Source organism: Schistocerca cancellata, chromosome 5 (genome assembly GCF_023864275.1).
Source record: "Schistocerca cancellata isolate TAMUIC-IGC-003103 chromosome 5, iqSchCanc2.1, whole genome shotgun sequence".
NCBI lineage: Eukaryota > Metazoa > Arthropoda > Insecta > Orthoptera > Acrididae > Schistocerca > Schistocerca cancellata.
Window position 1 is genome coordinate 382,389,394 of NC_064630.1, and position 27,259 is coordinate 382,416,652.

At 37.9% G+C, this 27,259-nt stretch overlaps 1 protein-coding gene across 3 annotated transcripts in view; it reads left to right on the forward strand.

Annotated features, from left to right (window-relative positions):
• LOC126188068 (uncharacterized) overlaps window positions 1-27,259 on the forward strand; it is a 91,765-nt gene that overhangs the window by 43,854 nt on the left and 20,652 nt on the right. For all 3 annotated transcript variants that reach the window (XM_049929514.1, XM_049929513.1, XM_049929515.1), the window contains one exon: window positions 3,609-3,827. In XM_049929514.1, the coding sequence (XP_049785471.1) occupies window positions 3,634-3,827 (194 nt within the window). In that variant the 5' untranslated portion in view covers window positions 3,609-3,633. The remainder of the gene's footprint in view (window positions 1-3,608; window positions 3,828-27,259) is intronic.

A 27,259-nucleotide genomic window follows, 5' to 3' on the forward strand; every position in this document is an offset into this window, starting at 1 on the left:
TAATTCATAAATACTAAATTTTTGGAATTCATAATGTCAATGATAGTGTTCACTTGGCCATTGAAGTCTGAAGCATTTGTTGATAAATGCAATTGATACACTGGCATGTGTGACTTTGGAGGTTCTGTGACAAGCTAGGCTACAACTTCCTGGGTTTGTGCCATAGGGCTGAGAACTGTAGATACCCCTTAAATGGGTCAGGTGTGCACTACATATCAGAGGCTGCTACCCTAGTAGCTGATAGTGTGTGGGGTACACACAAGTGTTTTTAAGATTAGGTGACTCTCCATCCAGTCCACACAATGATAGCTTTAGGAGACCCAGAAGTATCAATGTAAGATCCAAAGGAATGCCCCCCATAGGTGAGAATATGAAAATCCTAGTAATTAGTAGTTAACTGCTACAGCATTCACAACAAAGGGCCAGAATTTGAAGTACTACTGGGGAAAATTTAAGTATATATTGAAAATATAGGCAATGGGAAATGGAGGTGGCATATTTGTTACAAAAGACAAGGCACTCAAACCCACCAACATAGAAATTGAAACAGCATGAAAAATCATTTGGCAAGACTCAGTATCAAGGATGGTCAAAAAATTGTAATTGTAACTCTCTACAACCACAGAATTACACCCTGTTGTAACTGATAGCCTTAAAGAAAAACTTCAGTTCACTTGAACTCAAGTTCCCCAATCATACTGTAGTCATTGGTGGAGACTATAATCACCCAAAAATCAATTGGGAAAATTAAAGTTTTGTTAGTTTTGAAATCCTGTGAAACATTACTATATGCCTTGTCTGAACACTACAGAGAGCATTAGATTCAGAACCCATTTTTGATGAAAATATAGTACATCTAATGGCAACAAACAGACCTGACCTCTTCGAGGATGCCCACTTGGAAACTTGTATCACTGACCATGACGTGGTTTTGGCAGCAGTTATTACCAAAGTACAAAGAACAACTAAGACAGGTAGGTGGACAAATATGCTCAGTAAACTAGACAGAAAAGCAGTAGTGTCATATCACAGTGAGGGACTTGAAACTCTTAGCGCAGGACAGGAACACACACAGGAGATATGACTCAAGTTTAAAATAATAGTTGACCATACACCGGATAAATATTTACCCAGTAGAACAATTCATATTGGGAGCAACCCTCCATGGTATAATGTCACTAAAGAAACTTCTAAAGAAACAGAGACCTTTGCATCATAGGTATAATAGGTATGAAATAAACCGTAAGGATATAGATACAGAGATGCTAAATGAAACCATGAGGATATAGATAGAGGGATGCTAAATGAAACACATTTGGCTGTCAAGAGAGCAATGTGTGAAGCCTTCAGTGACTACCATAGCAGAATTCTGTTTTTCACAAAATCCCAAAAATTCATGTCATATGTAAAGACTGTTAGTGTCACCAGAGGTAGTGGCCAGCCACTCACAGATGAGACATAAACTGAAACAGAGGATAGCAAAGCAAAAGTGGAAATGCATAACTCCATTTTAAAATGTTCGTTTACAAAGGAAAACCAAGGAGAACTGCTCCAATTTAATCCTCCTACCACTGAAAAGATGAGTGAAATAGATGTTAGTATCAGTGCTGTTGAGAAACAGCTGAAATAATTAAAACTGAAAAAAGCTCCAGTGCCTGATGGAAACCATATGAGATTCTATACTGAGTCTGCAGATGAATTAGCCTCTCTTTTAGTTGTAATCTATTGTAGATCCCTCAAACAAAAAACTGTGCCCAGTAACTGGAAGAAACTGCAGGTTCCAACTATTTACAAGAAGGGTGGTAGAAGTGATCCACAAAACTACTGTCTAATATCCTGGATGTCAATTTGTTGTAGAATCTTAGAACTTATTCTGAGTTCAAACATAATGAAATACTTTGAACAGAATGATCTCCTTCGTGCCAACCAGCATGGATTCAAAAAATGCCAATCACTTGGAACCCAAATCACACTTTCCTCACATCATGTACTAAAAGCTTTGGATCAAGGCAGTCAGGTAGAAGCAATGTTTCTTGATTTCAAAAGCATTTGACTCAGTACCACATCTATGCTTATCAACAACAGTTTGCTGGAATGGGGTATCATGTGAAATTTGAGACTGGATTAAGGATTTTTTGGTAAGGAGTACGCAGCATGTTATCTTGGATTGAGGGTCATCACCAGATGTGGAAGTAACTGCAGGTATGCTCCAGGGAAGTGTGTTCAGACTGTTGCTGTTCATGTTTTATATTAATGATCTTGCAGAGACTGTTGATAGTAACCTCAGACTTTTTGCAGATGATGCAGTGAAGTACTGCCTGAAAGAAGCTGCATAAATATTGTCAGATCTTGGTAAGATACCTGCAAAGGTTGGCAACTTGCTTTAAATGTTCAGAAATGATAAACTATGCACTTCACAAAATGAAAAAAAAAAAAACTTATTAGGCAATGATTACAATATCAGCGAGTACTCTATTACTATAATATCAATGAGTCACAGCCAACTCGTACAAATACCTGGGTGTAACACTGTGTAGGGATATAAAATTGGATGATCTAAAAGGCTCAGTTGTGGGTAAAGCAGCTCATAGACTTCAGTTTATTGGCAGAATACTGGAAAGATGCAATCAGTCTATGGAAGGAGATTGCTTGCAGATCACTTGTGCCACCTATCCTAGAATACTGCTCAAGTGTATGGGACCTAAACCAAATATGACTAGCATGGGTTATTGAACATACACAGAGAAGGGCAGCACAAATGATCACAGGCTTCTTTGATCCATGGGAGAGTGTCACACAGATGCTGAAGAGGGAATTGGCAGACCCTTGAAGATTAGAAGTAAACTACCCCAATAAAAGCGCACTTATAAAGTTTCATGAGCCATCTTTATGTGATGACATAAGGAATATACTAAAAACCCCTATGTATTTCTCCCATAGGTGTTAGGAGGATAAGATTAGATTAATTACAGTAGGTATAGAGGCATTTAAACAATAATCCTTCCTGTGCTCTATACATGAGTGTTACAGGAAGAAACTCTAGTAACTGGTGCAGTGGGTTGAATCTACTGTGCTTCGGAGGGGTGTTCAGAGCATAGATGTAGATGTAAATGTAAATGTGCCAACAGGCCAACCAATAGCATACGAAGTTAAATAGTCAATGCATATATTAATTTACACTCAGTGAACTCTGAAAAGCTTTCTCTTGATAATAAGTAACTCACTGTTTATATTGTATGTGTACTGGACATTTTTTGCAGTTATAATTTTTTTTTTATATCTTTGGCTTAGTAGTAAGCAGACTTAGAGATTTACCATTTTAACTTCATCATCACTAAAATCTATGTCTATCACATTTTTCAGTATATTTTGGACTTATAAATAAACATTTAATTCTAAACAGTTACAGCAAATCTTGTGATTCTATTTGTTTGCTTCTCCTACTGTATTCATTTTCTTTATTATGACAACAGTATGAATCCCTTTCCAACTTGTAAGGAATAGCAGCTGAGGTATGTGCACTGTTTTATAAAAAGTACCAAATCTGTCAGCTTTGTAATGCATTTGTTGTTAATAGTTTACAAGTATGGCATTCTTTTTGTTCACAGCTGTGGAAACAGATATCTAGTTGTCATGGCACTTCTAGTAGCAAGATTTATAAGAAAAGTTATTGTAAAATTAATAAAAACTTGCCCCGAAGTGTTTGATGTAGGAAAGAGTAACTCCGAAAGTGAGTATAGATACATCTGTGATTATTTAACAATGTCTTCAGAAGGACATGGAATAGCAAGAGGATATTATGGTTTGCCAACATACCCTGCATACATGTAAGTATAAAAGATTTTGACCCTAAATTGGTGACAGGATAATAATGCTTAAAAATATTTCGTAATGTTAATTTTGAAATACTCAGATAACGATCTTCTTTTAAACTTAATAACTGGCATATTTGTTATATGCCACATATTATGGTTAGAGAATCATAACACTTTTGTTTTATGTCAAAACATTGTTGTTCGAAGTGAAAGTGAGAATTACATGAAGGCAGGTTAGGCTCACTTCTCAAATTCATTTGTGGCAATAGAAATCCAATTGTTGTACAGATAATTATGCATAAACACAAGAAGGAGATGTTTATTTCTTAAAATTCTGCTAAAATCAACTAAATTAATCATTAAACTCTGTTTATTTGAAGTTCACAGCTGAACACATTTGATTTTAGTATATTTGCAAGGAATAAAGAATGTTTTATATACTGAAAAAAGTCAGAACATATGAACTTCACAATTTTGTAGTTCCAGAACATATCAATATATATCTGCCCAAACTCTTTGCCTTTACGTATGTCTGCTTATGTCTGTATATGTGCGGATGGATATGTGTTTGTGTGCGATTGTATACCTGTCCCTTTTTCCCCCTAAGGTAAGTCTTTCCGCTCCTGGGATTGGAATGACTCCTTAACCTCTCCCTTAAAACCCACACTCTTTCGTCTTTCCCTCTCCTTCCCTCTTTCCTGGTGAAACAACCATGGGTTGCGAAAGCTTGAAATTTGTGTGTGTGTTTGTGTGTTTTTTATTGTGTCTATCTACCAGCGCTTTCTTGTTTGGTAAGTCACAGCATTTTTTAATATATTTTTCCCATGTGGAATGTTTCTTTCTACTATATTCATATTATTTATACAATTATTGTTTTTGTATAGTTTACATAAAATTATTAATTTTTTACAAGTAAGGCGACAAATTGTTATGAGCAGAATGTGATACATATGAGGCCATGCTGTTTTGCAAGTTGCAAACACCTACTCCCTGTGAGAGAATATCCTGGAATTTCTGTTTCATAACATCAACAGTGCTAATAATATGTTGCTTGGGCAAGCCTTAGTTATAGTTGTTCTTGTTCTGGAAGTGAACCAATATGTAACCTTTGGCAACCAGTAAATGCCTGTGTCTTGAATTGTTGCCTGAGTGCAGATGATGGACGCTTCTACTTTGTTACATATCTCTTGCTCTCTGTTTAGTAATGGTGCACCATGGACATATCTCCTGCTACATTTGTTCAAGGAAAGCTTCTCCATCATGAGCTTAATACTCCGTGTGCTCCTGAGAACCTGTTTGCTGCACATTCTTTGATCCATTGACTGCTACATTGTTATCCATTGGTTATGGACTGTCCTATAACCAAGGTTATGATGGGTAGGATAGTGTGCAGATCAACAGTTCAAATTGAATCCAGCATCAATTCATCAACATCAATGATTTGCAAGTCAATCTGCTGTTCTGCTCTTTTACTGTTTCAGTTTCACACATACACATGTATTCCATTCATCTGTTCATCATCGGCAGTGTATCTTTCAGTATATAATCTTTCCACTGATTCATATTCTTTTCCTGCAACTTTCAAACAGATCCACACCCTATGACCCCATAAACATACAACATGATTGTTTCTGTATAGTGCACATCATCGAAGATATGAACATATTTTGTGCCCTACTGTGCAGATGCATACTTCTCCAACATGTCAACATGTTTGTGGCATCAAATTAAGGGTTTACTGTCGGTGCCATAAAAAATATTTTAATCAACGCATGTTTACATGGAAGTTATAAAAACTCCTGTAATTTAATGACCTGCCCTGAATTTTAAGTCAACTGCAGGGAGACTTGAAGTCACTTGTGATTTATGCTCTATGAGGAAAGTTCTTAGTAAGCAAGGTAATGAAATCCAGAATGAATTTTCAGTTTGCATTGGAGTGTTAACTGATTTGAAACTTAGCCTTTACCGATTTGAAACATCCTGGTTGATTAAAACTGTGAGCCAGACCCAGGCTCAAATGAAGTTTGAGTCCCAATCTGGCACGAAGTTTTAATCTGCCAGGAAGTGTATAATATATTATAGATAGGGGGAGGGGGAGGAGGGGGGGCTAAGAACAGCAAGGATGACTGCCTCAGTTACACTGTTGAGGATGCCATCAGGCACATTGCTGAGAATTCTTCCCACATTACTGAGTGAGGTGGTGCAGTGGTTAGCACACTAGACTCACATTTGGAAGGTGATGGTTCAAACCCGCATTGGCCATCCTGATTTAGATTTTCCATGATAATTTGCTTCAGGCAAATTCTGGGATGGTTCACTTGAAAGGGCACAGCTGATTTCCTTCTTCATCCTTCCCTAACACGAGCTTGTGCTTCATCACTAATGACCATGTTGTCGACAGAATGTTAAACACTAATCTCCTATCCCCCTCACCCCTCTTCCCACATTACTATGAGAATTACATAATCATTCCAGTGGAGCTACAAGCCCTGTAGACATAAATGTTAATTTTTAGGAAAAAAGTTCATATTATATTCCAAATGCTATCAAAAATGAAATAAATTAATTTAGATTACTTGTTTTGCTATTGGTGCTTCATTTCTATCTTATCTACTCATCCCCCTTGTGTCACACATCTTTGCTGTATGTCAGTTGAACAACGAGCCATTGGTAACACGGAATGAATTCATCAGGTCAGTAAAAAGTTGTAATACTGCTGGCTGTGAAGGTGTTTCTAGCAGCATATTAAAATCTTGTGCTGACTTAATAGGCTTATCCATAAGCTATCTTTGTAGTCAGTGACTTACAGCATATTTCCTAACAGACTTAAATATGCTGTAGTGACATCCATCTACAAAACTGGGGATAAGCAAGCCATCTCAAATTACCTCAGTATCATTCTCTCAGAGAAAATGGTCTATGATAAAATACTGACTGGTTTAACTGAGCAAAATTTTTTAACTGCCTCTCTGTGTGGCTTTCATAAAAGATTATTCACATAGAAGGCAATACAAGACCACACAAATGAAATAGTAACAGAGCTAAATAAGGAAAATTATCTTGTTGGTATGTTCTGTGACTTTATCAAAGCCTTCAATTGTGGGGATCAAAAAATTCTGTAAGGGGCAAACAAAATGTTTCTGTTTGAAGGCCTTGCAGAAGAGAATTGGTATGCCAGTCAGGTAGAAATCACCATGAGCATTAAGAGGCAATCATGATTCACTGATGTACCAGACTTAAGATGCTTGCTTGGTGAAACACCATGTCCTACTGCGTGAAGCAGATCATAACTGTCTGCTGCACATCTTGGCTGATAGGAATTGTTAATACTTCAAGGCCTGTTTTTAAGAGACCAAAGGCATGATATGGAGAGAGATCAGGACTAAGTTGGTGTAACTTATGCCTTATGACATTTGTGACATGGGGTCGAATCTTAACTTGCGCAGAACTTGGCGCACCATTCCACAATGGTTGGTTTTGAAAGACGTGCTACCCCATATGCATTCTTCATTCTCCAATGGATATCTACCAGTGTTTGTCCTTCAGCAGCCAAGAATAAAATAACAGCATGCTGGTCCTGTTTGGATGCATTTGGTAGTAACATCGTCATAGTTCACGTTTCTGCATTTACTTCATGCATGTCAGAAAGATAGGAATGTCAAATTAATCCCTTGCCTACATGTTGGTGTTTTTATACCCACATTGGAGTCGTGCTACATTGCATATACTGTGTAACAGTGGCCTCAAATGGAAACTTTTTGATCACCCCTTATACTTGATACCTTCTCTTACGGATTTGAAATGGAAGGGTAACCTTTGTAGCTGATCATGCTAGATCACAATGGTTCTGATGTGATAAGCAGCTGAGCACAGTAGCTGAACAGTTATTGGTTTACTTTGTTTACACAGGCATACACAGGTATGCAGAAAATTCATGCCTTTTTTTTTTTAATATGAAACCAGTAATCCTTGAAATATTAATATCATGCAAATTTTTAGGATATAAAATCTTTCAAAATATTTAAAGGCAATTACTGAAATTATAAATTTCCCAAAATTTTCCCCACAACATTAGAACCAATAACATTTAAAAATTTACAATGATCCAAGACATTTAGAATAATCACTGAAGTCCTAGATTGCTCAAGTTTCCTTTTCCTTTAAACATTAGAGGCAGCAACTTTAAAAATTTAAAATTATCCAACATCTTCTTTCTAAAACAAATCAGCTTAAGTTTAGTATTTTTTCACATTAGTACACTGCAATTGGCCATGTGAATTACTTAACGCCAGTTCAACCAATCCATTTGTGAGAAAACCAATGTTACAATAGTTATAGAAGAACCAATAAAATATTTAACTTCAGGTAACTGAAGCATAACATGTGCTAATGCAGCTGCAAACAAAAAAACTTTTCATTAGTATCAGTTACATCTGTACATGGCTCAATTTGCTACAGCCCTAGGCTAAGGACAAACTCTCTAAATGACAATTTATCGCTATCAGTCTTAACCAACTTTACATCCACCATGCCTCTTGAACATGAGGCAATTTGGAACAATACACTTAAACCTTGATGGGATTGACTCACAGCTTTGTAATCACAGAAATTAATTAACTCCCGTACATTCAAATTCTAGTCAGTGGAACCTGAAAAAATGTATCCACAATTTTGAAGCGCCATAGAACTGACATCACTTCTATTGAATATTGTGCTCACTTCAACATGATTTACGCACTCCAGAAAGGCTGCATCAGAAAGGTATCAGGTTAGCCACACATACATGGAAATTTGCACGACACCACCAGGGTACAATTTTGTGACACTACAGTCAACGATAAGCCCAACTCGCAACATCTAATATGATGTGTCCTAGAGGAAATAGGAAAAATGCTCCCAAGACTTGCTTATCGAAGACAGTTAAGTTTGCACGCAACTGGAGTCAATCGAAGATGTACGCTTTACTGTTCCAGCCAAGGTGACTGACCCAGTTCAAATTCCAGATATAATGTCAACGTCCACCAAAATCAGTAGAAGTGTGAGGCACTAATTCTGATTTGATGCACTCCCCACCATTTGCTGACTAACAGCAACCTCTGGGTCGCTGACCCATCACTCGGATGATGCCGTAGCTCTTCCCTTGCTTCCAGTCCACAACTAGCATGTGCCCAGCTCTGGGTACACAGCATAATCCACTCTTTGTCATCCAGTCCACCAGTCCCCCAGTCTTACTTGGCGCATGCTTAAAACAGTTATCCACACCTGGCATCTCTTACCACAGAACAATTTCTCTTTGTGTAACAGCGCACTGGCACCAGAAGTCGATACGGTTGCATGTATGCATCGCAGAAGTAAGAACCAAAAATCACATGACCTTATCAGTATTTAGCAGACTTAACTGTCATGGCATTAATGGAATAACTTGAATCTTACCTCCATAACAAAAGGCAGATGGTCTCATTAATAGACTGTATACCCGGCATGAAAATAATCTCAGAATGACGAAACATAACGGTGGAGTGCCACAAGGACCAGTACTTGGCCCATTCTTCTTTCTGACTTATATGAATGACCCTAAATGTCATTTCAAAAACTGTAATTTATGCTAACAAAACAAGAATATAATGAAGGTCCAAATTCGACCTTAGGAGACCCACCTGAATAGCCTACGAGTACCACAATGAGATTTTCACATTGCAGCTAAGTGTGTGCTGATATGAAACTCCACAGATTTCTCATCTCCTATCTTCCAAACTTCACAGAATGTCTCCTGCAAAACTTGTGGTACTAGCACTCCTGGAAGAAAGGATGTTGCAGAGACACAATACTGGTGCAATTATAAACTATGAGGATATGTCGGGTGAGAAAAATATAAATCATTTTATTATTATTGTTTTAATATTTATTCTTTCAATAGGGTTTTTAATTATTAGTCCTAATTTGATTAGAATTTTGGTAGGTTTGGGTAGCTCATTTGGTAGAGCCCGTGAAAGGCAAAGTTCCTGAGTTTGAGTCTCAGTTCAGCACACAGTTGTAATCTGCAAGGAATTTTCAGGCCTACAAATTGTTTACAGCTAACAATTTAAGCCTTAATCTCACAGAGACTCGCATTATGCAATTTCAGACAAGTAATAATTATCTCTTAGCACCAGAAGTAGACATCAATGGTCATACACTGAAAGTAGCACAGTGTCTAAATTCCTTGGGGTCCAGCTGGATAACAAGTTAAAATGAAGCCAATATAGGAATAAACTAAATAAGAAGCTCAGTTCAGTTTTATGCCCATAGGAACATCTGTTATTGTCTTGACCTAAAGACAGAACTGTTGACTTATTTTTCATATTTTGATTCCCTGTTGTCTTTTGGAATTATCCTCTGGGGCAGCACACCAAAAGTAAATAAGGTGTTTGTTCAGCAGAAGCAAACAGTAAAAATATTATGTAAAATAGATACATCTTGCAGAAGCCTTTTCAAGGATCTTGAAATTCTTACACACACTTCCCAACACATTTTTTCCTTAATGATTTCTGTTGCTGATAACAAAAATTGTTTTCAACTGAACTGTGATAAATGCAGAAACAGCAGAAGAGATGAAAATGATTGTCATGTTGACTTCTCTTTCTTGTCTATGGCTCAGAATGGAGTTATGCACTCTGGTAACAATATTTTCAATAAGCTTCCATCTGACTTTAAGCAAGATGTTGGGACTCCTTACTAATTCAAAAAAAAAAAAAAATTAAAACCACATCTCATTAGCCACTATTTCTACCAGTTATCAAAATATTTGACTTCAGGGACTGAAAAGTTCTGTTAGCTCCTTGACAAGTAACAGTGTTTGTTAGCAAATTGACCCAAGATGAACACACCCAGCGTGGACTACATATGAACAGGGGCGGAAAGTTAGGGTTAGTGAATGAAATAAATGTTTTCTGTGGCCCATTCACCAACAAGACGGAATCAATAGCACAAGGTTATAATTCTGAAGCTTTGTTAGAGTAAAGAACCATTGAAGAAGTTTTTAAATTTGGTGTAGGTTTAGGAATCTCTGACCACTCTGAACTACCAAAAATTAACAAAGAAATTTCATGTAATAAAACCCATATGAAAAGGAACTTCAATGAAAAAATGCAGTTACATTTAACAATAAGTTAAGAGATGTTGAATGACCTGACAACAGCTGTATTTCAAGTAATAGCAACTTTAACAAATTTTTAAGTAGCTTTCTTGAAATATTTAATGATCACATGTAACAAAATGACTAATAAACTTAAAAGGATACTGTAACTCAGGGTATAAAAATTTCTATTGCCAGGAAGAGGAAACTCCACAGTGAACTGAATATAATAAAAACAGATGTTTTACTCAGTGTGTTCATCATTGTAAAGCTATATCTAAAAAACTTGTGAAGGCAACTAAACAAATGGCAAACAATATGTCCATTGCACAACATAAAAGCAAGACAAAAGCCATGCAGTTCTATGTCAAATCAGAGTTAGTAATAATGGAATATATAGGATTAAAGTAGATGATAGCTTTATTGTAAACCCAGCTCAAATATCAGAGTGTTGAAATGAATTCTTCATAAATGTGGCATACTCAGATGTTGATGTATCAGAGTAAAGTAAATCCTTTTGGATTCAAACCAAGAAGCTGAGTATCTTACAAATTTTAAAAAAGTCGCAATAAAGGATGTGGAAAATGTTATATTATCATAAAAAAATGAAAACTCTGCTAGGTGAGAGGGATACCAACTAAAGTGATTAAAACAGTGTGTGACATAATAGCATGTCCCCTAAGTAAAGTATTCAACCAATCTTTTGAACAGGGATGCTTTCCCCATGTTTTGAAGTATGCTGAAGTCAGACCTCCGTTTAGAAAGGGTTGAGGGAAGAATGGGAAACTATCACCCTGTTTCCGTTGTTCAGTCCTGTCAGAAGTGTTAGAGAAAGTAGCTGCAAACCAGATAAAAATTTTTATTGTAAAACCGATACTATTATAAGTAACCAATTTGGATTTCAACTAGGAAAAAAACACTCTGGATGCAGTGAATAACTTTATTGAAAAGATATGCAAATCATTGGAGCAGAGGAGTAAAGTTGCAGGTATCTTCTGTGATCTCACAAAAGCATTTGTCTCCTTAAACCATGACTTGCTTATCTACAAATTAGATAAATATGGGATTAAGGACAGTGCTATAAATTGTCTCACATTATTCCTACATAAAAAGGGTAACTACCACTTCAAATGCAGTGAATTATTATTGTTATAAATGGAGTAAAGGTGCCTCAAGGCTCCATTTTGGGACCACTTGTGTTCCTGTTGTACATAAATGACTTATCCATAAATATAAATTGCCTATCAGTTTTGTTTGCAGATGATGCTTCTATTTTAATTGAAGATGATGATTCAGAAAAAATTGCAAGCTCCATCGTAAACACACTGGATGCTTTAGAAAACAGGCTCCACTTAAACAGGTTGAAACTAACATTACAAAAACCTATATAATACATTTCAAAACCAAACATGCAAAATGTGTGGAATTTAAAATGCAACATAACAATCAACTTATGCAATAAGTTGACATGGTCAAATTCCTAGGACTAAATGTGAACAAGAACTTACACTGGAATACATATATTGACTTCCTATCAAATGAACTATGCAGTTTTGCATTTGCAATGCAAGTACTAGCAAATTCCACTGACTTGAGTACACAAAAAATTGCTTATCAAGGGGTTTTCAATCTGTTATCTAGATATGGTATAATTTTTGGGGAAAGTTCAAATAGTGTATCTCGAATACTGAAAGTACAAAAGCAAATTGTCAGATACCTGTGTTCTGCACAGCAAACAGAGTCTCGTCACCCATTATTTCAGAAACTAAAAATTCTAACTGTTCCCTCCATATACATTTATAAAATTATAATCTCCCTACACAGCAGACAAAAATTATTTGAGGAGAATCAATTTAACCATGCATACAACACGAGAAATGAAAATAATTTTTGCTACCCACACACCAATTGAAATTATATGCATGGACTCCACAGTATATGGGGATGACAATAGAAACCAGTTAATGGGGAAACACATATTTTATATGAAGCCAGAAATTTCAAAAATGAGGCTACAGCAGATTCTGTGGGAGAAATGCTACTATTCAATAAATTAATTCATAGAGGGTGAAATGATAATTTGAGTAAGGGATAATAAAGTGTTAGATTTTGTTGTATTTATGTATATATAACAAAATGGTATTATTATTATTATTATTATTATTATTATTATTATTATTATGCTCTTTGTGAACATCAGCTGTTCTGCACTGAAGTGCCAAAGAAATTGGTATAGGCATGTGTATTCAAATGCAGAGATATGTAAACATGCAGAATACAGCACTGTGGTTGGCAATGCCTATATAAGACAAGTGTCTGGCACAGTTGTTAGATCGATTGCTGCTGCTACAATGGCAGGTTATCAAGATTTAAGTGAGTTTTAATGTGGCATTATAGTCGGCGCACAAGCAATGGGACACAGCATCTCCAAGGTGGCGATGAAGCAGGGATTTTCTCGTATGACCATTTCATGAGTGTACCATGAATATCAGGAATACGGTAAAATATTAAATCTCTGACGGCGCTGCGACTGGAAAATGATCCTGCAAGAATGGGACCAACGACTGCTGAAAAGAATCCTTCAATGCGATAGAAGCGCAACCGTTGAAGTGCAGCCGTTCTGCAAATTTCTGTGGATTTCAATGCTGGGCTGTCAACAAGTGTCAGCATGTGAACCATTCATTGAAACATCATGGATATGCGCTTTTGGAGCAAAAGGCCCACTTGTGTACCCTTGATGACTGCATGACACAAAGCTTTATTACGCCTTGTCTGGGCCCATCAACACGAACATTTTGCTGTTGACGACTGAAAACACGTTGCCTGGTCGGACGAGTCTCGTTTCAAATTGTATTGAGTGGATGGACATGTATGGGTATGGAGACAACCTCATGAATCCATGGACCCTGCATTTCAGCAGATTGCTGTTCAAGCTGGTGAAGGCTCTCAAATGATGTGAGACGTGCAGTTGGAGTAATATGGGAGCCCTGATACACATACACACCTGGAAATGGAAAAAAGAACACATTGACACCGGTGTGTCAGACCCACCATACTTGCTCCGGACACTGCGAGAGGGCTGTACAAGCAATGATCACACGCACGGCACAGCGGACACACCAGGAACCGCGGTGTTGGCCGTTGAATGGCGCTAGCTGCGCAGCATTTGTGCACCGCCGCCGTCAGTGTCAGCCAGTTTGCCGTGGCATACGGAGCTCCATCGCAGTCTTTAACACTGGTAGCATGCCGCGACAGCGTGGACGTGAACCGTATGTGCAGTTGACGGACTTTGAGCGAGGGCGTATAATGGGCATGCGGGAGGCCGGGTGGACGTACCGCCGAATTGCTCAACACGTGGGGCGTGAGGTCTCCACAGTACATCGATGTTGTCACCAGTGGTCGGCGGAAGGTGCACGTGCCCGTCGACCTGGGACCGGACCGCAGCGACGCACGGATGCACGCCAAGACCGTAGGATCCTACGCAGTGCCGTAGGGGACCGCACCGCCACTTCCCAGCAAATTAGGGACACTGTTGCTCCTGGGGTATCGGTGAGGACCATTCGCAACCGTCTCCATGAAGCTGGGCTACGGTCCCGCACACCGTTAGGCCGTCTTCCGCTCACGCCCCAACATCGTGCAGCCCGCCTCCAGTGGTGTCGCGACAGGCGTGAATGGAGGGACGAATGGAGACGTGTCGTCTTCAGCGATGAGAGTCGCTTCTGCCTTGGTGCCAATGATGGCCGTATGCGTGTTTGGCGCCGTGCAGGTGAGCGCCACAATCAGGACTGCATACGACCGAGGCACACAGGGCCAACACCCGGCATCATGGTGTGGGGAGCGATCTCCTACACTGGCCGTACACCACTGGTGATCGTCGAGGGGACACTGAATAGTGCACGGTACATCCAAACCGTCATCGAACCCATCGTTCTACCATTCCTAGACCGGCAAGGGAACTTGCTGTTCCAACAGGACAATGCACGTCCGCATGTATCCCGTGCCACCCAACGTGCTCTAGAAGGTGTAAGTCAACTACCCTGGCCAGCAAGATCTTCGGATCTGTCCCCCATTGAGCATGTTTGGGACTGGATGAAGCGTCGTCTCACGCGGTCTGCACGTCCGGCACGAAAGCTGGTCCAACTGAGGCGCCAGGTGGAAATGGCATGGCAAGCCGTTCCACAGGACTACATCCAGCATCTCTACGATCGTCTCCATGGGAGAATAGCAGCCTGCATTGCTGCGAAAGGTGGATATACACTGTACTAGTGCCGACATTGTGCATGCTCTGTTGCCTGTGTCTATGTGCCTGTGGTTCTGTCAGTGTGATCATGTGATGTATCTGACCCCAGGAATGTGTCAATAAAGTTTCCCCTTCCTGGGACAATGAATTCACGGTGTTCTTATTTCAATTTCCAGGAGTGTAGATATGACTCTAACTGGTGTCATGTATGTAAGCATCCTGTCTGGTCACCTGCATCCATTCATGTCTACTGTGCATTCCAGCAGGACAGTGCAACACCCCACACATTCAGAATTACTACAGAGTGGTTTCAGGAACACTCTTCTGAGTTTAAACACTTCTGCTGGCCACCAAACTCCCTAGACATGAACATTATTGAGCATATCTGGGATGCCTTGCAACATGCTGTTCAGAAGAGATCTCCACCCCCTCTATGGAAAGCCCTGCAGGATTCACGGTGTCTATTCCCTCCAGTGTCAATGTCCTCCATCATTACTTCAGAGATTAGTTGAGTCCATGCCACGTTGTGTTGCGCGCACTTCTGCATGCTCGCAGGGGCCCTACGCCATATTAGGCAGGTGTACCAGTTTCTTTGGCTCTTCAGTGTATGTTTATGGCAAAATTTTACCACAATTTTGATGTGCGCCCTGTACCTGAATCCAATGATTTAGATTATGTACATTATGAGACCTATAAACAGAGAAGAAACCCAGGCATCACTTAGCATAATACATCTGAAAGTACAGTATATTAGAAAGAAACTCAGTATACTGCAGGTATTTGTAAAAGAGCATTTGCCACAAGTGTTAGTATTAACTGAACATGGTGTAAAATGTAATGAAATTATCTGTCATAAACTAGATGGTTATGTACTGGTAAACATTTATTGTAGGGAACAGTGTAAGGGTGGAGGTGTGGCAGTCTTTTTGAGAGAACATATTCAATCTAAGAAACTTACATTTATTGAGCAGTATAGTGAAGAGGGATATGAGAAGTAAGTGGTAGTGCAATTCAGATAAAAGAGCATGGAGTCAATGTAGTAAAACATAAAGTAATAGGAATATACAGACCACCTTGTGTAGATGTCATCCATTTTCTCAACAGCTTCAATACCATTATTAGGAAAACTGGTCCCAATGACCTTATTTTACTCAGAGACCTTAACAATGATGCAAACTCCAACAACATAAATAACATGAAACTTGTAGATTCATTAACTTCATGCAATCTTAGAAATATAGTTACCATGGATACCAGGGTCTCAGATTCTATCAAGATAGATTATGCAATAATTAACAAAACTGCTGATGATACTGTGAAAACAATACCAAAAACTTTTGAAAAGAAATGAGTTATAAGCAATAGTAACACCAATTCTCTGAAAATTAAACTAGCTGAGGAGAGGTGGGGTAGAATCTACCATGTGGAAGGATCAGATAACAAATGGGATGAGTTTTATAATATCTTTTCGAGACACTTTGATTCCTGTTGCCCCGTTAAAGAAATTCAGACAGGGCCAATACACAGTCAGAGCGGAAGAAATAACAACCTTCGACTTCCAGCCAGCCTTGTTAAAAAAGTATTCATGACCTAGATATCCTGTACAAATCAACAAAACTGCACATTTTTAAACAAAAATATAACATAACAAAGAAAACCTTCAAAGGAGAGCTTTCAAACCTTAGAAAACAAGTCCATAGTAATAAAATCTGAAAATCTACAAATGTAAGCAAGGCGTTCTGGAAACTGATCATTAAATATCAAAGAAACTCCACAACTAGGGACAGCAAACCCTTATGCATTATACAGAATAGTAATATTCTAAAAAGACCAAAAGCATCATGTAACTTTTTAAATAAACATTTCAGATCACTGGCAGGACATCCAACACACACTTTAGAAATGTATTGAGAGGTACCGAATCCCACTGCTCAAGCAGTGAGTTTTGAATTTGATGACGTTAAAGAAAATGATGTAAGCAAGATAATCCTCACATTGAAGAGCAAATACTCAGCTGGATGGGATGGCATATCTTGCGTAGTAGTTCAAACATGTAAAAAAGAAATATTTAAACCACTAACGTACCTCATAAACTATAGTATTAGAGAAAGCATTTATCCTAATAGTCTAAAAATAAGCATTGTTAAACCAGTGCATAGGAAGGGGAATACAAAAGAGGTTTCAAACTAGCACCTAGTATCATTGATCCCTGCCTTTAGTGCACTTTTTGAAATGGTTATCGTTTCTCAGCTTCCTGCTCATTTTACAAAGAACAAATTGTTAACAGAAACACAGCATGGCTTTTGGAAAGATTGGTGGACAACTATTGCAGTTACTGAATTTTTCCATAAAGTGTGCATCCTCCTAGGCCAAGATATGAAGACAGCAGGCATATTCGTAGGTCTTTCCAAAGCCTTCAACTCAGTCAACCATGGGGTGATCATTAAGAAATTAAAGGCTTACAATATCAAGGACTCATCTATGCAGTTACTCACCACCTGCTTGACAAATCACAAACAGTATACTAAACTTTCATGTAAAATAGATAATAAGGTAATAGATCTGCATTCCTCTAGAGATACAGTTATGCAGGGTTTACTGCAGGGATTGATCCTTGGCCTTGAGGTAATAGATTTCCAGCCCTCTAGAGATACAGTAATCCAGGGGTACTGCAGGGATTGATCCTCGGCCTTGGTTTATGTCAATGACATGACACAACCCTTCAACTCACGTCTAGTAACCTATGCTGATGACACCACCTTCTTATTTTATGAAAAAGGCTTTGAGACATTACACTCGGCTGAAACTAAAGGTGTGATGGAAGGAACCAAAGATTTTCTACACCAGGGTCTTAACACCGACATCAGTAAATTCCAGCTACTACATTTAAAACAACTGGTTCTTATAAGGCTGAAATAAACATTATTTGTGGTATTACATCAGCAGAACCAGATAAAATTAAATTTATTGGTGTCCACATGGACAAAAATCTCTGTTGGGTAAACCACATTACTTCTGTATGTGAGAAAATCAGCAGTAGCTTGTATCTGGTAAGTCAGCTATCAAAAATGTCCCAAGTTAAACTCTAAAAATTGTTTACTATGAAACAGTTTATCCATTTCTTAGTTATGATATTGAACTGTGTGAGAGTGTGACAGACCTGGACCTGAATAGAATGTTAGTTGGGTTGGGTTGTTTGTGGGGAGGAGACCAGGCAAGGAGGTCATTGGTCTCATCGGATTAGGCATGGATAGGGAAGGAAGTAGGCCGTGCCCTTTGAAAGGAACCATCCCGGCATTTGCCTGCAGCCATTTAGGGAAATCACGGAAAACCTAAATGAGGATGGTCGGACGTGGGATTGTACCATCGTCCTCCCAAATGTGAGTCTAGTGTGCAGAATATTAGTATTACAGAAAAGAGTCATTAGGCAAATGCATGGACTAAAGTCCCTAGAGGCCTGTCATGAAACCTTTGTCCAATATAAATATTTAACAGTATATTCCTTGTATTTGTGTAATATATTTTTTCTGAATATTAAAAACAAAGTAAATAAGTGCAGTGATAAACATAATTATGATACTCTAAGTAAGGGTAACTACTTCAGGCAGAGGACAAAATTAAGAGTAACTCACAATAGCCCTTATTTTAATGGGCAGATATGGTGCAATAAGCTGCCACATGCTTTGAAAACTTGTGAACCAAAGCTGTTCTCCAGGGAGTTAAAAGCCTTCTTTGTATATAAATGTTTATGTTCACCCAGTGACTTGGCCTCAGTTGTAGTATGCAATATAATTAAAATATTAAGATGAATGTATGTATCATGATTGTGTGTAAGTGTTATCTATATTAATCTACTCAACCTATGTATGACATTTGCAAAAGTCAACATTGCAATGAAGTGAATGCTAAGCTACTAACAGCAGCTCTATTGTGTAAATGAGGAGGTAGCAGCTTTCTTACTAATTTTCTTGATCCGATTTAGGTAGCATAAATGTGAATAGCATTACACAATATAGTGATAATATATTGTTAATGCAGTATATAGGTTAGGTTCCTATGGTGTTTTTGTCACATATTAATGTATCCTTGACTTATTCCTCATCCCTGAAAGTTCTCCTTCTTGATATAATCCATGGAACATTGTGAAAAGTAAATAAATAAGTTAATTAATTAAATGTACTTTCAGCATAATAGAATCCATCTATATGTTATCGTACATGTTAGACAACATCTGAATCACTCCTTACTAGATCAAAGAATTGGTAATGGTATACCTTATCAGGCCTCCACTATCTCTAGAACTAACAAAATTAGATTTTTGTGTATTTTGTTGTTGGATAATGACAGAGATACAGAACAAGGTGGATACATGGGATGGACTGCTAGGACATATGATGTATGCTACTGTTTTAATAAAGATGCAGTAAGCACAACCCATGCTCATAAGTGTACAAAAGAATATTTTAGTTTATGGTGAGCTTTTCGGAAATTTCTACATTTGAAATTAATTATAAATTATGAGTAGTAACTAACTCATAAAGATAAATAATAAAATAATGCCATCTCACATTGATAATAAATACTTAGAAGTGCCTATCTAGAGAATGATCTATAATGTCTATATTTACTGATTTGCTTAAAATGACCATTTATGTCACATTTCAAATGATTACCACTTCTTCTCTGTTGAGTTTACAAGAGAACATACTACCTTTTGTGGTGTAACAAAGCATTTCAAGTGACTAGGAAAAGTTCCACATTAATCTTGTTTTCAACAAGGTTTGGTAGATAAGTGTGCACAATTATAAAGCTGTATCAAGGATGTTAATTTGTTGCAGAATTGTTGTTGTGGTCTTCAGTCCTGAGACTGGTTTGATGCAGCTCTCCATGCTACTCTGTCCCGTGCAAGCTTCTTCATCTCCCAGTACTTACTGCAACCTACATCTTCTGAATGTGCTTAGTGTATTCATCTCTTGGTCTTCCTCTAAGATTTTTACCCTCCATGCTGCCCTCCAATACTAAATTGGTAATCCCTTGATGCCTTAAACATGTCCTACCAACCGATCCCTTCTTCTAGTCAAGTTGTGCGACAAATTTCTCTTCTCCCTAATTCTATTCAATACCTCCTCATTAGTTATGTGATCTACCCATCTAATCTTCAGCATTCTTCTGTAGCACCACATTTCAAAAGCTTCTATTCTCTTCTTGTCCAAACTAGTTATCGTCCATGTTTCACTTCCATATGTGGCTACACTCCATACAAATACTTGCAGAAATGACTTCCTGACACTTAAATCTATACTCAATGTTAACATATTTCTCTTCTTCAGAAAAGCTTTCCTTGCCATTGCCAGTCTACATTTTATATCGTCTCTACTTCGACCATCATCAGTTACTTTGCTCCCCAAATAGCAAAACTCCTTTACTACTTGAAGTGTCTCATTTCCTTATCTAATTCCCTCAGCATCACCCGATTTAATTCAACTACATTCCATTATCTTCATTTTGGTTTTGTTGATGTTCATCTTATATCCTCCTTTCAAGACACTGTCCAGTCTGTTCAACTGCTCTTCCAGCTCCTTTGCTGTCTCTGACAGAATTACAATGTCATCGGCGAACCTTAAAGTTTTTATTTCTTCTCCATGGATTTTAATACCTACTCCGAATTTTTCTTTTGTTTCCTTTACTGCTTGTTCCATATGCAGATTGAATGACATTGGGGAGAGGCTACAACCCTGTCTCACTCGCTTCCCAACCACTACTTCCCTTTCATGTCCCTCGACTCTTATAACTGCCATCTGGTTTCTGTACAAATTGTAAATAGCCTTTCACTCCCTGTATTTTACCCCTGCCACCTTCAGAATTTAAAAAAGTATTCCAGTCAACATTGTCAAAAGCTTTCTCTAAATCTACAAATGCTAGAAATGTAGGTTTGCCTTTTCTTAACCTAGCTTCTAAGATAAGTCATAGGGTCAGTATTTCCTCATGTGTTCCAATATTTGTGGAGAATCCAAACTGATGTTCCTCAAGGTCGGCTTCTACCAGTTTTTCCATTCGTCTGTAAAGAATTTGTGTTAGTATTTTGCAACTGTGACTTATTAAACTGATAGTTTGGTAATTTTCACATCTGTCAACACCTGCTTTCTTTGGGATTGGAATTATTATATTTTTCTTGAAGTCTGAGGATATTTCGCCTGTCTCATACCTCTTGCTCACCAGATGGTAGAGTTTTGTCAGGGCTGGCTCTCCCAAGGCTGTCAGTAGTTCTAATGGAATGTTGTTTACTCCTGGGGCTTTGTTTCGACTTAGGTCTTTCAGTGCTCTGTCAAACTCTTCACGCAGAATCATATCTCCCATTTCATCTTCATCTTCATCCTCTTCCATTTCCATAATATTGGACTCAAGTACATCGCCCTTGTATAGACCCTCTATATACTCCTGCCACCTTTCTGCTTTCCCTTCTTTGCTTAGAACTGGGTTTCCACCTGAGCTATTGATATTCATGCGAGTGATTCTCTTTTCTGCAAAGGTCTCTTTAATTTTCCTGAAGGCAGTATCTATCTTATCCCTAGTGAGATAAGCCTCTACATCCTTACATTTGTCCTCTAGCCATTCCTGCTTAGCCATTTTGCACTTACTGTCGATCTCATTTTTGAGACGTTTGTATTCCATTTTGCCTGCTTCATCTACTGCATTTGTGTATTTTCTCCTTTCATCATTTAAACTCAATATTTCTTCTGTTACCCAAGGATTTCTACTAGCCTTCATCTTTTTACCAACTTGATCCTTTGCTGCCTTCACTACTTCATCCCTCAAAGCTACCCATTCTTCTTCTACTGTATTTCTTTCCCCCATTCTTGTCAATTGTTCTCTTATGCTCTCCCTGAAACTCTGTACAGCCTCTGGTTTAGTCAGTTTATCCAGGTCCCATCTCCTTAAATTCCCACCTTTTTGCAGTTTCTTCAGTTTTAATCTGCAGTTCTTAACCAATAGATTATGGTCAGAGTCCACATCTGCCCCTGGAAATGTCTTATAATTTAAAACCTGGTTCCTAAATCTCTCTCTTACCATTATATAATCTATCTGATACCTTCTAGTATCTCCAGGCTTCTTCCATATATACAACCTTCTTTCATGATTCTTGAACCAACTGTTAGCTATGATTAAATTATGCTCTGTGCAAAATTCTACCAGGCGGCTTCCTCTTTCATTTCTTACCCCCAATCCATATTCATCTATTATGTTTCCTTCTCTTCCTTTTTTTACTATCGAATTCCAGTCACCCATGACAATTAAATTTTCATCTCCCTTCACTATCTGAATAATTTCTTTTATCTCATCATACATTTTGTCAATTTCTTCGTCATCTGCAGAGCTAGTTGGCATATAAACTTGTACTACTGTAGTAGGCATGGGCTTCGTATCTATCTTGGCCACAATAATGCATTCACTATGCTGTTTGTAGTAGCTTACCCACACTCCTAATTTTTTATTCATTATTAAACCTACTCCTGCATTACCCCTATTTGATTTTGTATTTATAACCCTGTATTCACCTGACCAAAAGTCTTGTTCCTCCTGCCACCAAACTTCACTAATTCCCACTATATCTAACTTTAACCTATCCATTTTCCTTTTTAAGTGTTCTAACCTTCCTGCCCGATTAAGGGATCTGACATTCCACACTCCAGTCCGTAGAATGCCAGTTTTCTTTCTCCTGATAATGATGTCCTCTCGAGTAGTCTCCAACTGGAGATCCAAATGCGGGACTATTTTACCTCCTGAATATTTTACCCAAGAGGACGCCATCATCATTTGACCATACAGTAAAGCTGCATGCCCTCAGGAAAAATTATGGCTGTAGTTTCCCCTTGCTTTCAGCCGTTCGCAGTACCATCACAGCAAGGCTGTTTTGGTTATCATTACAAGACCAGATCAGTTAATCATCCAGAATGTTGCCCCTACAACTACTGAAAAAGTTGCTGCTCCTCTTCAGGAACCACACATTTGTCTGACCTCTCAACAGATACCCCTCCGTTGTGGTTGCACCTACGGTATGGCTCTCTGTATCGCTGAGGCACGCAAACCTACCCACCAACGGCAAGGTCCATGGTTTGGTGTGTGAAATTGGCTCAGAACAAGCTTTTGCAGAATTATGGGACGTTATTTATGCCTATATGTTATGATCAAAAATCTTTCCTATAGGAATCAACAAGGATTTTTCTAGTAGCAATTTTGTGGAACTCAGTTCATTAATTTGTCCATGAATATCAGGAGACAGTAGATACCCTCTGTAGTGTCATGTTCCTTGACTTCAAGTTAGATACTGCTGCAAGTTATATTAGGTTATTTGCATTGTATGCTTTTGTTTATAGGAAAACAACAATGATAGAAAACTGTAGCAGACTGTAGAGGGTTGATACTTAGTGCAAAGACTGGCATCTAACAGTAAATTTTCAGTCACAATCGAAATTATCCACAGCTCTGTAGGTGGAGTGATTTGAGGTGGAACAACTATAGAAAACTAATTGTAGTAAAGGCAGATGCTGGACTGAGATTTAGTGGAAAATCCTAAGGAATCAGATCATTCATGAAGGAGATAATCACCAAAACCGTAATCACCAAAACCGTCATTTGACCAGATATATTCAAAGAACTTTGAGTTTGGTGTTTGAAGTTAGCTCAGAACAAGCTTTTTCAGAATAAATATATGGACTTACTACATATCACCCTTATGTACATGAATTCTCTTTTATCTAAACCTATCTGATGCAAATATGTCACTATTAACAATAAACAGATGTGCTCAGATGCACTCTTTATTACTGTTCTTACAACAAAATAGCTGAAGATAACTGGATCTATCCAGAAAGCTGTTTCATCTATTGCTAAATAAAATCACCATTTTTAAATGATGATTCTGACATTTATTTATTTGTTTGTTTTTATTTGGTCCTGTGATATCTGGTGTTTATATATGACAAGTCAAAATATAATGCAAAGATAATCATTGCAAATTTTTCACTCAAGAACAGTACAGAAATTAACTATGATATCACATTCAGTCCCAGGAACATTTACTGTGTTATTGATATCCCACAGATGATTGCTACAGGCAATACAGTTAGGCAATATGTACATAAGAACACATATATACATGAAGACAATACAGAAATTAATTATGGTTGCACATTCAATCTTAGTAATGTTTACTACATATATATTTGGTAACCCACAAATGATTCCTGTAGACAATACATACACTGATACCATTTACACAATTTACTATTTATGTTTGCTATTTTATGTTTCACAGATAGAGGTAGTATTTGGAGTAGGATACCATGTTACACTTCATTTGCCAAGAAATTCATTAACAGAGTAAAAATTGTGGTTCATCAGATTTTTTTGAATAGGTTTTCTTTTCTTACAATTTTTTTGCTGAGTAGAAGGTTATTATACAATTGTGTTGCACTATGTAGGACTCTTTTCTGATTGGCGGATGTTCTGAGAGGAGAGATATGAATATTATTGCAATTTATTGTTTCATCGTTATGTTCAGAGCGGTTTTGTTTGGAAGTTGTTAAATATTCTTTTATAAACATTGTTTCCTGATTTACATACAAGCACAGAATGTGGAGAATCTTTAATATTTGGAAAAGAGAACAACATGAATCTTGTCTCTTTTTATTGCAGATGATTCTAACAGCTCGTTTTTGTGTTTTAAATGTAATTTAGCTAAAAGTTAAATTTCCCCAGAATATGATTCCACTTCTGATTTCAGATTGACAATGTCCATGATATGCCTGCGGTACTATTAGAGCTTGAGTTCATTGTCCACAGTATATAGCAATTAGATGACAGTTTACCTTTTAGAGCAGGCTCATCCAAGAATTCCACCCGGCAGGCGCGGCCGCGCCCCACGGACGCAAGGCGGTGTAGTTCAGCACCCCGTCCGTGACCGTGTGTCTCCAGTGTCGGCATAGGAGTGAGAGAGACAGCTGCAGAGCGAGTGATACCGCACAGCACTGCTCTGAGTTGAACTGTCCTGTGGTCAGAGCCAACGAAAACAAAATAACAGAGGAAGCACAGCTCTGTAAAAGTGGTCGATGAGTGGTAAAACAAGCAAACCATTTACTGTTTAGGTAACAATTAGTGTTTGTGTGGCAGAATTATTCTGCAAAGCTTTAGAAGACAATATCCAAAACAACAATCGAAGAACAACTTAGTGGTTTTCTGACCCACAGGTTGATTCTCTTAGTATTGCACATGCACACTCGTCATATGTACAGTAGGCGTCTTCTGTAAGATATATCAATTTCTTAAATCAACTAGTATCATAAATCTTCTGTTTTAGAAATAATTTTATGTAAGGGGTATACAGTCTCATTCTTACTGTTAGTAGTTACAAGTAAATACTTTTTGTTGTACTTCGTGCTATAGATTTTTGTATTCCTTTTCAGAGTTTAGACATTGGATCCTTAGTTTGCTGTTTTGTACACAATTATTTTATTTGACCAAGTTTGAAAACTTATGAAAAACATATAATTAAGGTTATAAATACCTTTAATCCTTACAGTCAACATCGTAAAACAAGATAATTAACATTTTATATATTTTTCTTTTTCGAGAAAGTGATTTTCTGATTAGTATAATATTGCGGGAGACAACTAACCTCAAAGAATCAGTCAAATTTTTATCGCTAAGTATTGAACAGTTCTTGGTTTTAGCAAGCTGTAAAAGGGAGAAAAAGTGGTCACAAATATACGTGGAACCAAACATTGAGAGAACTTCAACCATGTGCTTATGCAAAAGAGGATACTTCTCTCATGGACAACAGCTGTAAAAGTCATCCAAAGTTTTACACATAAGAAAGCGGTCCTTCATGTGGATATCACACTGCAGGTCAATCGGCACTACTTGAAACACTTGTCAGACGTCCTCTGCCTGAAGGGAAAATGGGTGAACAAATATATGTAAGACCGGTTGAAGCTCAGTTATCTCCAAAACTATGTCTTCAAACTCTTCTTGTAATTTGCAAATAATTTGAACATACTCTGAAAAATCCACATCTTCTTTAACGCTGTCTAATGCTGGTAAATTTCCACAATTCTCCTCACACAAGTGACTATCTCACAAACTAAGTTTTTTTTTTACTTTTTTTATTTTTTATTTAAATGCTTGAATCGTCTGCACTAAATCAACAACACAGTGATTTATGCCTTGGAGTGAAATGTTCAAAGTATTTAAACAACCAGTTTGGTCACTGAAAAAAGCCAAATTCGCCACCCACTTAGAATCACAAAGTAATTCTTTTGGACGTCTTTTCATTACGAAAAATGTAATGATTTTGTCCCTCAAGGAGAAAAACCGATGAAGCACCTTCCCTCTGCTCAGCCATCTTACTTCAGCGTGGTAGGGGGTGTCCGGATATTCCTCTTTGATATCAGCCAGAAGTTCTTTAAATTGGCGATGTGTAGTCCATGCAAGCGAAGATAATTAACCGTTCGAACAACTCTGTCCATAACATTTTTTGTGCTAACAATCTTTGCACTAAGTGCCTCCTGGTGTATCAGACAATGGACTTCGGCAAATACGGAACAGCTGACTTTACCCAATTTTGACCTAACGTAACCCAGGAACCCAGTGCATATCTCTTGCAGCGCAGGTGCTCCACCCATTGTTAGACTGGTGAGGCATTCCCATTTTATACCCATAGACTTGAACATGTTTTTGAAGGCTAGAAAAATACCCAAACTCATGATTGTGTCTTTTAATGGTATAAGGTCGAGAAATTCTTTGGTGTACGTAGATTGTCGTCGACATCCCGAATTAATATGACGGGCTGAGATATGTTTGCAATGTCCTTTGACTCATCAAGATCGATAGAAAATGAAATGTAGTTTGCTGCTCTCTCCATTAATTACTGCTCCATATCTGAGGTCATATCTTCAACTGGATGAGCAACAGTTTGAGGTGAAAGAGCTGTTTTTTCAAATTTTTCTGTGAGGTCTGCTGGACAGATAAAACCACCATGTTGACCAGGCAATCCTTCGTGAGATTCCCAGCCACATAGGGTTTCCCTGATTT